The 13,641-nt window shown below is 37.5% G+C and overlaps 1 protein-coding gene across 1 annotated transcript; it reads left to right on the top strand.

The window, feature by feature from the left end:
- Window positions 1–10,727: 10,727 nt before the first annotated feature.
- LOC143549208 (putative 2' cyclic ADP-D-ribose synthase BdTIR) lies at window positions 10,728–11,908 on the top strand. Its single transcript, XM_077040167.1, has 2 exons — window positions 10,728–11,358; window positions 11,445–11,908. The coding sequence occupies exons 1-2, from the start codon at window positions 10,880–10,882 to the stop codon at window positions 11,527–11,529; spliced, it is 564 nt and encodes a 187-aa protein (XP_076896282.1). The 5' UTR covers window positions 10,728–10,879; the 3' UTR covers window positions 11,530–11,908.
- The last annotated feature ends 1,733 nt before the right edge of the window (window positions 11,909–13,641 follow it).

Here is a 13,641-nt window from a genome sequence, read left to right as displayed (position 1 = left end):
TGACGCATCTCGTAGAGGGTTAGGATGCGTGTTGATGCAGAATAATAAGGTTATAGCCTATGCTTCCCGACAGTTAAAAGTACACGAGAAAAATTACACTACTCATGACTTAGAACTGGGAGCGGTTATCTTCGCACTTAAAATCTGGAGACATTATCTCTACGGTACGAAGTGCACCATCTTCACAGATCATAAAAGTTTGCAGCACATATTCGATCAGAAAGAACTGAATATGAGGCAACGAAGATGGGTCGAGTTGTTAAGCGACTATGACTGTGACATCCATTATCACCCCGGCAAGGCTAACGTCGTAGCCGATGCCTTGAGTAGGAAAGATCGGGTTAAGCCATTGCGAGTGCGAGCACTGGGGATGATAGTCCGGTCGAACCTTTCGGACCTGATTCGAGTCGCTCAATGTGAGGCGTTGAAAGAGGAACAATTGGAAAAGGAAGGACTTTACGGCAATGAGAAGGACTTCGAACAGCGCGTGGACGAAATTCTCTATTTCAAAAATCGGGTTTGGATCCCGACCTTCCATGACCTTCGTGAATTAATCATGGACGAAGCGCATAGATCGAAATATTCCATACATCCGGGATCGGATAAGATGTACAAGGATGTGAAGGAGTTCTACTGGTGGCCAGGTATGAAAAATGATATAGCAACGTATGTCGGTAAGTGTACGACTTGTGCGAGAGTTAAGGCGGAGCACCAGAAACCCTCGGGGATGTTACAACAACCGGAAATTCCCGAATGGAAGTGGGAGCAAATCACGATGGATTTTGTGACACATCTCTCTAAAACGTCCTGAGGACATGATGCAATTTGGGTAATCGTGGATCGATTAACCAAATCGGCACATTTTATCCTGATTAGAAATAATTATAACACTGAGAGACTTGCGCAGATTTTTATAAATGAAATTGTGTCCCGTCATGGGATACCCATCTCAATCATCTCCGATCGGGATAGCCATTTCACCTCCAATCTTTGGCAAGCTGTCCAAGAAGCGCTGGGAACGCGTATTGATCTAAGCACAGCTTACCACCCTCAGACCGATGGTCAGTCTGAAAGGACCATCCAAACCCTGGAGGATTTGCTTCGTGCATGCGTACTGGATTTTAAGGGAAATTGGGATCAACATCTCCCACTCGTTGAATTTTCCTATAATAACAGTTACCATAGCAGTATAAAGGCAGCGCCTTACGAAGCATTGTATGGTCGGAAGTGCCGATCACCACTCTGCTGGACTGAAGTGGGCGATACCCAAGTTATTAGATCAGACATAGTCCAGGAAACGACCAGCTAAATCCTTGAAATTAGGAACAATCTGAAGGCCGCGCGGGATCGGCAGAAGAGTTATGCCGATACCCGTAGAAAACCGTTGTCGTTTGAGAAAGGTGACAAAGTGTATTTGAAGGTATCACCTTGGAAGGGTGTAGTCAGATTTGGAAAGGCGGGGAAGTTAGCCCCGAGATATATTGGACCATTCAATATTACTGCAAAAATCGGTTCCGTAGCATACCGATTAGAACTACCCGATGAACTGAGTGCAGTTCACAACGTGTTTCACGTATCGAACTTGAAAAGATGTCTGGCGGATGAGACGTCGGTGTTACCTTTAGAGGGTGTCCAAATAAGTGATAAGCTCAATTTCGTAGAGGAACCCATAGAAATAGTAGACGGAAAAATCAAGCAACTTAGACATAATAAGATTTCGTTGGTCAAAGTTAGATGGAATTCGCAACGAGGCCCAGAATATACATGGGAACGAAAGGACGAATTCCGGAAGAAATACCCCCACCTATTTCCTCAAAAGGAAGTAGTCGACGCGTAAAATTTCGAGGACGGAATTTTGTTTTACGGGGGGAGAATGTAACGATTCCGGCAAAATCAGGTATACCCTAGCCGGTATATACTATTTATGTGTTATTTAATAATGAATATGTGAATTATAATGCGTTTATACGTGTATGTATGATTCACAGTACGGATTATACTCGATTATACAGTTAATCGTATTGGAAATACGATTAACCGATTAACGGTTATTGAAGCCCGAATGAATCGAGGATTACATTTTAGACGAGATATATGGTATTTAGTGATGTTTACGAAGTATTAAAGCTTCGGGATAAGTGAATTAAGGCAGAGAAAAAGAATTTTCGATTTAATGGTACGTCGGTACGTTAAACGAAACCTTTAATACCAAACCGAGCAAGAGACAATCGATCAAGCCGAAAAAGATGCGCAATTATTAATAATATGATGTTTTAAGTTAATAAATGTCATGGTTTAAGTTTTTAAAGTTTTTAAATCGGTTTTATATAAATTTCATTTTTTAAGCCGAAAACGACCGTTTTAGCCTCGTTTAAGCTGAATTAAACATTTAACCGAAAAACGAACTGAACCAGATTATCCAAAACATTATCCGGATTCCCAAAATCCGAATGAGTGGCTAAGAATGGAAAGGTGGGCCCCACCCCACCTCCCCTATCTATTCCGATCGGACAAGGGGGTATAACCCCTTGCCTCTCATTTTTTTTACATCAACCATTTGCATCATCCTTCTTTCTCTCCACATTTCCACTTAAAAATCCAGAATTTTAGCAAGAAAACCGAGGTAAAAATCGAGTTATTTACGTGTTCATCTTCTTTTCTTGAGTTTATTTGCAAGAAAATGAGGTTTCAAGTGAAAAAGGGTGAAAACCCGAGATGAAACCGATTCTTGCATGATCAAGTGATGTATACGGGTTATACAAGGGATCTTGGTCCAAGAATGGAGTTAAACGAACCAAAAACGAATTTTTACGGTTTAAACTTTAGTTTTGAAACAATAACCGAAACTATAGTGTAAGAGGCTTGATGGTGAGTGTAACTTGCTTGGTATTGTGGTATGTTGGTTGTAGGTTCTTTATTTAGTGGTAGATAAGGCGGAAAGACGAGTTTGTAGCTTGTAGTGGCGGAAAACAAAAGGTATATTCGGTTTATGTTCGTTTATGAGTGTTTTGGACAGATTGTGGTACGTTTAGAGTTAGGCTACGAAATTTCCAGAGATGATCTACACATGAAAATATGAGATTTGTGAAATTTTGGTAATTTTTGGACAAATGATGAATATTTGGTGAATTTAATGCTCGGTTTTGGCTAAAAATGGTGAAAAATAGTTAAATATCATGAAAAATTCTGGAAAATTCCAGATAAGCTTCTTATAACATGTAAAAGTCACACAAAAAAATTTAGGTCCGTTGGAGAAGTCTAAGTAGGATTTTCGGTTAAACGAGTTCTAGGGTTTTCTAGCTCGGTTTTAGTGAAAATGGCATGTAAAAAGAGATTTTGGTTCTGGAAAAATTACAGGGGACTATGTGGATGGCAGGAGCCATCCAGGAAAAATTTGGGATTTTTCTAAGGTCGTTTGATATTTACGACATATTTAGTGTTTAAATGGTGCTTAAAAATAGATAAATAAATTTTAAATATAAAAATTAATTCTGGAAATATTCTTATAAAATTCCCCACTGTCAAAAAGTGATCTGTGCAAAATTTCAAGATCCGAGATTAAACGGATAATTATTTGTGTAAAAACAAACCTTTAAAGTTTAAAACGCGTAAACCGGTAAAGTTCGCCTAAACGAGCTGACTGGTGTATAAAAACCCTAAAAATGAACTATTTTCATATAATTGAGTTAAACAAGTAAAAATAAATCATCCGGAAATAATTCGGATGATTTGGGTAATTTTATCCGATTTAACAGTTTCCGGTACACTAAAGACGGAAACGGGTCCCGCGGCCAATCGGGGCGTCTAAACCGAGCTCTAATTTCACAACTTTAATTAAATTGTCAGTCAACAACTATTTTTGGGTCGTGTGTGACCAAACTCATTTTTGAAACGTAAAAACGGATGACCGTGCTAGGCACGCAAAACGGGGAAAACGAACTAATAGTAATTTTAACTATTGAACTCTAAATGATATCACGATCTGAGTCCGGAGAAGTGTTTCTGGGTTAACATTGCCCCCGGAACGGTTACACTACTGGGTTAACGGTGTCCCCAGATGTACCGGTTAACACGGTTAAAGTTATATTAGTAGTAATTGTATAGTAACGAACTTAGGGATCATATTACAGATCCGGACTAGTAGCTCACGTACTGTGTTACCTGCTTGCTTGCGATAAGGTGAGTTTCACGAGCCCCTTTTTCTGAATTGTCTTTAAATATTTTCCCGGGGCGGAAAGCATGTTACTATTGAAATGTTTAAGTACATACTGAACGCATGGATTTGCGTGTATTTATATATATTTTATTGTACGGGAATCGTACGGAAATGTACTAAGATGGTAATTGTCTGAGTTGCTAACATTGTAAGGCCCCGTAACACGAGTGATTAGCTAAAAGCCGGTAGAGTGTGAATAGTACTATTGGTCTGACAAACCCAACTGGTCCGGCATGGATTTGCTGATGTTTCCCAGCCAGTTGCACATGTCTATTTTGTTGTTATATATTTTTGCTATGTAATGTTAGGCATAGCGGTTTGGGGCAGGTCCGTGGGCGGAGTATGCCATGGGGTTGTATGTGGATAGTCAGAGGTTTCACTTGTGGGCTCAGCATAATTACATCGCTAATATATGATCATTATAATGATTTGTCACTGTTTATTTAAATTAATGAAACTCACCAACTATTCGTAGTTGACCCGTTTTCTTTACATGCTTTCTAGGTACCCACAAACTGGAATAATTGCTACATGCTTGACGATGCGTGCTTTATGTGGAAGCTTAATGATTGTTTTGTATTAAATATGTTAATGTACTGTTGGTAAAACTGATGTGTTAACGCCTAGACTGTAACTAAACTCGGAACAATGTAATATGGTGTAAATTAATGTAGTGGTGTTTTCTTTATAAGCAATGCTGTTGATATCAGACGTGTCTGTTGCATCCCGTTTACGTTTCCGTTGCGGTTACGGGGTGTTACAATATGTAAGTATTCTTTGTTATGAAATATTATTTAATGAATAAGAGTATTCTTAAATAATAAAAGAAAATGACTACGTTTCTTGGAGAAGAAGAAACGTCGGGTTTTTATTATAAACTAAAGGTTTATAACTTACTTTTAAACTGAAGGTTTTCAAGTAAAAGAAAATGAACTAAAGGTTCATCGAGGATTGAGATATAAGACTAAAGGTCTTAAGCCGGATCGTGTATTCGACTAACACATATTTATACTCGTACTATTGGTGCGAGATAAAGAAAGGGAAAGACCCTTGGACGGTGAGTGAAGCCGATCCTAAAGCGAGAAGGTGAATACGCCCCCAAACTTTTACTTATTTTAAAATGAGTCAAACTTGTTATTTGAAATTGTTTACAAGGAACTATGTGTTCCTAAAACCGTTATAAATAAAGGGTATAAACCTAGCCCTCAGGCTGTGGTATACGTATGTCTGGATCCTTACATAGGTGGTACTATGCGATGTATGGGCATGATCGCACCACCCTTGGTCGTAGAACGCTCTCCTGTAGTCGGTACGACCGTTGTGTATATTTACGGGTACTTAACTAAGTCGAACGCTGCGGTGTTTGCTGAGGTGACCTAGAGTAGAGGCTCATGTTTATAATGTGTTATTTGACTTTGTTATTCCTAAGCCACGTTGGGCCGAGGCAGGCGTAGTCTCGAGGGGTAATAAAGTAAAAGAAATATTTTTGCGTCAGCGTGTTCACCAGCATTCGTTGCTGACGTATTTTCTTATATTTTGCAGGTGAACAAGGATAGCACTTGGAAATGACGAAGTGCTGTTAATATCCGATGGTTCGGATTTCTTTTGTATAAAGTTTAATATGGTGGTTTGTAAACATAAAACAAGTAATCTTTTGTTAACAACTTTAAAAGGGTATTTTATAATTCCCGTCTTTTGAATGTATATATAAATTACACTTTCGATCCTTAAAGTTTTATAAGTCTTCCGCAAATTAACGCAACTCTGAATTATTTACAAACACGATACCAACTTGTTGGTCGCACTCCTAGGCCCTAGATAGGGGTGTGACAATTAATCATCAATTTGAAGTTTCAATTGATCAATTTTGAGTTTTGAGTGATGAATTTTAACTGAACGTTTAAAGTTTTAAGCGCCATTTGCAGAAACCCAGTTGCAGACGCTCCATATTTTGTTCATATGATCGAATCGATGATCAAATTGACAGTCGATTGATAATTGTTTGATGATTACGAGATTATATGAAGTGATTTCAGTGTTCAATTTCATGTTACAGGTGTTTGATTTTTTTGTTAGTTTAGAAGTTTGTTTAGAAGTTCTGAACTTCTAAAACCTTTTGAACACCCAAAACTTCGAAACTTATATCAGAACTTTTAAACTTTTTTGAACACTCAGTACTTCTTAGAACTTCTAAACTTTATCAGAACTTCTAAACTTTTTTAAACACCCAGAACTTCATTGAAAGTATAAGAACGTTTAAAGATGTTCATTTTTTTAACACCCAGAACTTCATTGAACGTATCAGAATGTTTATAGGTCTTTCGTTTTGTTTCAGAAAGCTGCTACTGTCGACAGATCACACGGGAAGAGGTGCAGACTTCACTTAGGAGGATGGGAAGGGCTAAGGCGGTTGGCCCAGACAACATACCCATAGAGGTGTGGAAGTTTCTGGGAGAGGAAGGAGTCATGTGGTTAACTACTTTGTTCAATATTATCCTCAAATCTGGTAAGATGCCAAACCAGTGGAGGAGCAGCGTTGTAGTTCCTATATATAAGAACAAAGGAGACGACCAATGTTGTGGTAACTATCGAGGAATCAAGCTACTGAGGCATACTATGAAGCTTTGGGAAATAATGATTGAGGTTAGACTTAGACGAGAAACTCAGGTTACGGTGAACCAATTTGGCTTCATGCCGGGGCATTCCACCACAAAGGCAATACACTTTATAAGAAGATTGATGGAAAAGTATAGGGAAAAGAAACTTGACCTGCATATGGTGTTTGTTGACCTAGAAAAGGCCTACGACAGTGTGTCACGACAAGTGCTCTGGGACTTGGGAGTGCCTGGAGGGTAGAGGAGTCCCGAGAAAATATATAGAGATAATTGTGTATATGTATATTAAGAGTGAAAAAAGTGTCCGTGCGCCCGTGGGGGTTACAAATTTCTTCGTCGTGGAGGTAGGCCTTCACCAGGGGTCAGCGTCAAGTTCGTTTCTTTTTGCAGTAGTCTTGGATGAGTTGTCAAAGTCGATTCAGGGGACGCTACCGTGGTGCATGATGTTCGCAGACGATACTGTGTTAGTAGCTGAGAGAAAACAAGATCTAAACATGAGGCTAGAGGAGTGGCGAACAACCTTAGAAATAAAAGGTTTAAGGATTATTCGCTCTAAGGCGAAGTACCTCCACTGTGATTTTGGTGGTGTAAATGACAATGAGGACGCCTAGATCACCATTGAAGGGCAAGTGGTTTCGCAGTTAACGAAGTCCAAGTATCTAGGATCATTTGTTCAGAGCGATGGGGAATTAGACAGTGATGTGACCCATCGAGTTTAGGTAGGATGGTGTAGATGGAAAGCATGCACATGTATATTGTGCGACAAGAGATTCCCAACTAAACTAAAGGGAAAATTTTATAGGGTCGCAGTTAAACCTGCAATGCTATATGAAACAAATTGTTGGGCCATCAAGAAGGCACAATAAGTGCGGAAGATAGAGGTAGCAGAGATGAGAATGCTACGCTGGATGTGTGGGCACACCAGGTTAGATCGAATAAGAAACGTTGTGTTTCGGTAGAGATTTGGGGTAGCTAACATATTAGACAAGATAAGAGAGTGGAGATTGAGATGGTTTGGACATGTGAAGAGAAGACACCCGATGAATCATGTTATATCAATAGAAAACATTACTATGGAAAGGAGGAGGGGTAGAGGATGACCTAAATTGACTTGAGATGAGAGGATTAGGCATGATTTGATAGACCTAAACCTCTCTGAGGACATGGTTGAGGATATGAATTCTTGAAGACGTAGAATTAAAGTTAAGGATTTTTAAGAAGAAATGAATACCTTAGGAACTTTTATTTACCTTATTTTTGGTCACACGCCATTTATGATATTTTCTTTTCATATATATATATATGTGTGTGTGTGTGTTATCTATTAATGTATTAGTATTATTATTTTTACTACGTGGTATTAATTAAATTAATGTTGAACTTTGATTTCCTCTTATATTCCCTATACATGTGTTTTTTTAGAGCTGAGGGTCTCTCTGAAAGACACCTCTCTTTCTCATTAGATAGAGGTACGGTGTGCCTATATCTCACTCTCCTCAGACCTTACTTATAACTTTGCTATTGGTGGGACTTTAATGGATATGATTAATTGATTGAATGATTCCCTTGTTTAATATTGGTAAGTATAAATTAGTTGCACATATTTACAAAGTCTTGTGACTCTATGCTTCATATCTATAAAATTGCTAGAATAAAAGAGCTCATTGCAAAATTTTACTTGTTGTTTGTAAATGTTCGCACAAAAAGATAAAAATACATTTTGACTTTGATGCGCTTAACTAAATAATTCTAGATGCGTAACAATTCATAACAAAAGTTAAGCAACGATATGTGCAAACGAAATATCTTAAACATCAACCAGGCTGTTATTTTTCAAGAAATCTTGACACCGTCTCGCTGACAATTTGGGTATTCGGTCAAATGTTAGACGGTCAACATAATGAAACCTGAATCTTACGTTAGTACCCGTGTATCCTTTCGTAGTTGTCCATCAATGACCATATAAAATAACCACAAACATTAGCTCCATTACGGTCATTTCAACACACAAAAAGTTAAATCTTCTTTTGACTTTCAAGGGAATTTTGACTACTTGTCAAATGCATAATTGACACTATAAGTCTATAACGGTTGAAACGCAATGGTACATAGTATCTATCATTCTATGTGTAGTTTTTCATCATAAAGTCATATTAGTCAAGGTAAGTTTGCACTATGACTTCAACACCAATTTTCAAGCCAAAAAGTAGTCTATTTGATTGTAAAGTTTGAAGTCAAAGCATACAAAAGTCACCTTATGGCTTTAACTAAAGAAGCAAGGTATGCATACATATATACGCACTTCAATAATCACCAATAAATATGCGTTAACCACAAGAAACTTTACCATTTTCGGTAATAAACATGGGTGTATTATTGTACCTCGTCTTGACATAACTAACAATCTCTTCCATGCCTCTAGGAACCAAAAAAACCTTGGCATTGATGTATGAAAGTACAAAATCATTAGTTTTTTTTATATCAACCAAATTAAGAAAAAACATATATATTAAACATAATATCATACTGGATCACTGATGGACACACCGTCATGCTCTCCGGTAGTTTCAACAAAACCTTTAATTGCACGATTTGCGGTTTCTAAACAACTAGAATTAGTGCAATCTTTGGCATATAAAGATGAATAATGGCTGATTCCAATGAAATCAATACTGTTCTTCATAAAATCTTTTTCTTCTTGGAGAATCATGGTAGCTCTCATGTGATTTCACGTATAAATACTTTAAAATTACGATTTTACAACCAAAAATGCAAATGCACATAAAATAAATACATTTTAATTATGTGATCTAAAGTCGATTTCTCGTTTAAGTTTTGAACCTTGTCAAAATACCCAATAAATTTAACTTATGACACATTTTACATTTAAAAGAATAAAATATAGAGTGTTAACGGTCACGACCTGTTTAGTGAAACGTGTTCACAGGCTTCAACCCAAAACTAACTCAAACCCTTTTATACCAAACAAGTCACTATTTGTAATCGGCTCATACACGAAACAGTGTGTAACAAGTCCGATCAATCTGCCTTGTTGTGAAGAACAGATTGCACAAAAATGCATACAATTTGAATTAATAGTCACACCTTGCCTGATATTGTTCATGATAAAGCTTTGCAGCCTTCCCGGCCATGAGCCAATAACATATTATGCAGCATAACATCAGAATTGCCAGCTGAACAGTTGCCAAACAGTTGAGAACAACTCGTTTATCGTGATTTAGTATCTTACGCAGTCACCAAACTCTTGAAACAAGTTTCTGCAAAATGTAGGAATTCGTCCCGGCCTGCAAGAAAGATGTTAATAATAACATGATTAACAAAATGTTGATGAACTTGACAAACGTTTTATCATCGTATATGAACACAAAATGGTTGGAAAACGTGTTTGAAGGGTCTTTGGAAATTCCCTTGACTGAAAAAACATTCAAAATATTGTTTGTCACTTTGTCTGCTTGTCAATTCTTAAGCCTCAACATTGATTGAATATCAAACTATTTTCTTTTTTTAATAAACATAATTAAACATTTTAAAAAACATATATATATATATATAAACCGTACTTATAAATAGAAGCATAGCTACAAATTTCGACCATATATTACTACATTGTTGCTGCGTACTTATTTGAAAGGACGGATCCTGGCATTGTCCAAGTGACCGGAGAACTTTTTTTTACGTTATTTGATATCTTATACTCGTTTTTTCTTTCTTTCTTCTTTTTTTTTTGTATAATATACAAAATGTAACAAATATATTCAAGTTCTCCCAAAAGTTAAGTTTAGAGGGTATTAAGTGTTGCATCTTTGAATCGGTCCATTCAACATATTATAATATAATAATTGTAAGTTGCAACTTTTTTACTAATTAGGTCATGTTTACTTCTATTCTAATAAGTCCAAAAAAAAGACATTCTCATTCAATCCCATGTCATCTATAAATACAAACCTTCAACACAACCTTAAAACTCCAACCTTAGCCAAAACAAAAACATTTAAGATTTTGCTTTCACTTTCCTAAAAAGAAAACCATGAAACGTGCAGCCATGTTAAACACCATCAAGCGCCAAATAGCATTGCAAAAGGCACAACGAGCGGTTCAACCCGCATGTTATGTTTTCATAAACCATCGTGGGATCGACACTAAAAGATCAATTGCCTCTTTGCTCTACCACCAACTCGTGTTGTCAAGAATCCCGTCGTTTCTTGACAACAAGAACATGAAACCGGGTGATAAACTTTTTGAGCATATTGATAATGCAATAATTGGGTGCAAGATTGGTGTGGCGGTCTTTTCACCACGTTATTGTGAATCATATTTTTGTCTGCATGAACTTGCTTTAATGATGGAGTCGAGGAAAAAAGTTATTCCTATTTTTTGTGATGTGAAGCCCTCTGATCTTCGCATCAAAGATAATAAACTATGTTCCCAGTTAGAGATTAGAAGATTCAGTTACGCGATTGAAGAGGCTAAGAATACAGTAGGACTCGCATTCGACACATCCAAAGGGTAAATATTTGTTGATATAATCAATTTATTTATTTATGTATTTTTTGGAAGTTTTAATTAATGTTTTTATTAACCAAAATTTATAGGAATTTGGCAGATGTGGTTGCATATGCAACCGAGTTGGTTCAAGAAAGCTTGATTGAGATCAACAACGAGAAGAATGTTGCTTAACCCGCTAAAATCTTGTATTAAAACCTGTTTGTGGGAACCAATATCGACCTTACTTATGACAATTTTTTTGTTTTTTATTGACAATAATGCCTTTTTTAAGGTTGGAAGTGTAAATTAGTTGCACATATTTTCATTTCTTGTAACTCTATTCCTTCATGTCTTGAATTGTTTGAATAAAAGCTCATTGCAGATTTTTACATTTTTCTTTTTGTAAATGTTTATATAAAAATACATTTGACAGTAATGTGCGTATACAAATACTTTTAGACGCGTAACACATTATAACTAATTTTAAGTGATGATATCTGCAAATCAAAGGTCATAAAATATCATTCAGGCTGTTATTTTCTAAGAAATCTTAATACCATCCCGCTGACAACTTGGGTATTCGGTCAAGGTCAACATAGTATAATCCAAATGCTAGCTACATTGTACCCGTGTATCCATTAGTAGTTGTCGATAGTTAAACTTGAGGGTGTAAAGACCCCCATTACTTGGACCCGTGAGGAGGGTAGTGTGTGTAAACTTGTCCTTCACAGTAAAAAAAGTAGCGTGAAATTCAAAATAAACGTTATTATCAAGGCAAAAACGTTGGACGGAAAGGAGATTTTGTTTTATCTCAGGGACATGAAGTATGTTTTTAAGATCAAAGGTTTTTGCGGGTGAGGAATAACGAGTAGAACCAATATGCAAAATGGGGAGACCCTTACCGTTGCCAACATGAAGACTATCATCACCATCGTAGGGTTCAGAGTTATCAAGGCTGGAGAGGTCCACGTTATTTGAGCCGGTGTCCGGGAGCCAATTGTTGAAAGTTCGTGACCGATGTTCCACATAGTTGGCAGATGGTTGTTGTCTTGAGCGGAAAGTGGCAGGGTCACGATTAGGGCATTCAAACGGTACATGACCAAGGTCACACCTGTTGCATGTGCCATAAACAATATTCTGATTAGATGCCCAATTAAACTGATTTCGATTACCATCTGTATTGTTACGGTTGTTATAACTGTTGTGGCCGCCACGTCCCTAACCGTTGCCTTGTCGATTGTTTTGGTTACGGTTTGAGTTCCGGTTTGTGTAGTAGGTGTTGTAAAACTTGGTGATCAAACAATGATATAATAACAAGAATTGAACCTATTTACAATGACACTATTAATCCTAAACATACTTTAAATAAATAACATACAAACCCTTATAACTTATAATACAACTAATATTTTGTTTAACTTCAATAGTAGGCTTGTGGCAGCTGAGATGAAGGCAAGTGTAGTTGTAACCCTAATTGGGCAGCCAGTTGCTGGATTACATGAATTGCATCAGACTGGGACACCGAGCCAGACGAGCCGGCGGTGGCCGAAGCAGCTGGTTTGCGAGCTGCTGTAAAGGCTTGTGTTGGTGGGATATCAACCACTGTTTTCTTATGCATATAATCATGATAAGAAAATAACACATGTAGTTCATTAAAATCCAATTGTCGTGTAAGAGCGGTGGTCTTCAGTCCATTGTATTCTTCACGAAGACCTGAGATCACAAGCATCACAATGTCTTTTTCTTTCATCGGTTCACCAATATTGGCAAGTGCAGTCGCATATTATTGAGCCCTAGTTAGATAAGCAGAAGTCGTCTCATCATTCTTCATCTCGATTCGGAGAAGTTGGGTCTTCAAAGTGTATTCTCTGGAAGCCGTATGAGGAGCATAGGCACGTTCCAAAGACTGCCAAAGATTCCGGGATGTCAAACCCTGAACATGCTGGAAGGAGCTTTCAGAGATTGTGGACAGCAAAAGCATGCGAATATGAGCATCATTAGAGACCCAAATAGCATACCAGGGATTGGGCTGACCTTGTTGTACGGAGGCATGTTCCTTGTCTTTCCCAGTAGAGGATGTAACCGAGATTGTAGGTGAAGGAGATGGAATTGTGCCATCTATGTAGTCAAACAAGTTATTGGTTATTAAGAATGGCTAGATCATAATCTTCCAAAAATCATAATTGGTCAGAGACAAGGTAAATCCAAACTTGTGAGAGTTATGAATTGTCTTTTCAGATTGAGAGAATGCCACCAGATCAGTCATTGTAGAGACTGGAAAAAAAATCAGACTGAAGGATGCCA

The sequence above is a fragment of the Bidens hawaiensis genome, unplaced genomic scaffold (genome assembly GCF_021521415.1).
Source record: "Bidens hawaiensis isolate Kalapana, Puna unplaced genomic scaffold, B.hawaiensis_p1.1 tig00015451_1, whole genome shotgun sequence".
Taxonomy (NCBI): Eukaryota; Viridiplantae; Streptophyta; class Magnoliopsida; order Asterales; family Asteraceae; genus Bidens; species Bidens hawaiensis.
Note: the sequence above shows the minus strand (reverse complement) of the source record. Positions and strands in the feature narration are given on the sequence as shown.

Excerpts from the sequence above, each read along its gene's own strand:
- LOC143549208 (XM_077040167.1), top strand. The coding sequence starts at position 10,880 with ATGAAACGTGCAGCCATGTTAAACACCATCAAGCGCCAAATAGCATTG. Across the intron at positions 11,359-11,444 it reads GCATTCGACACATCCAAAGG|GAATTTGGCAGATGTGGTTG; the intron begins GTAAATATTTGT and ends CAAAATTTATAG.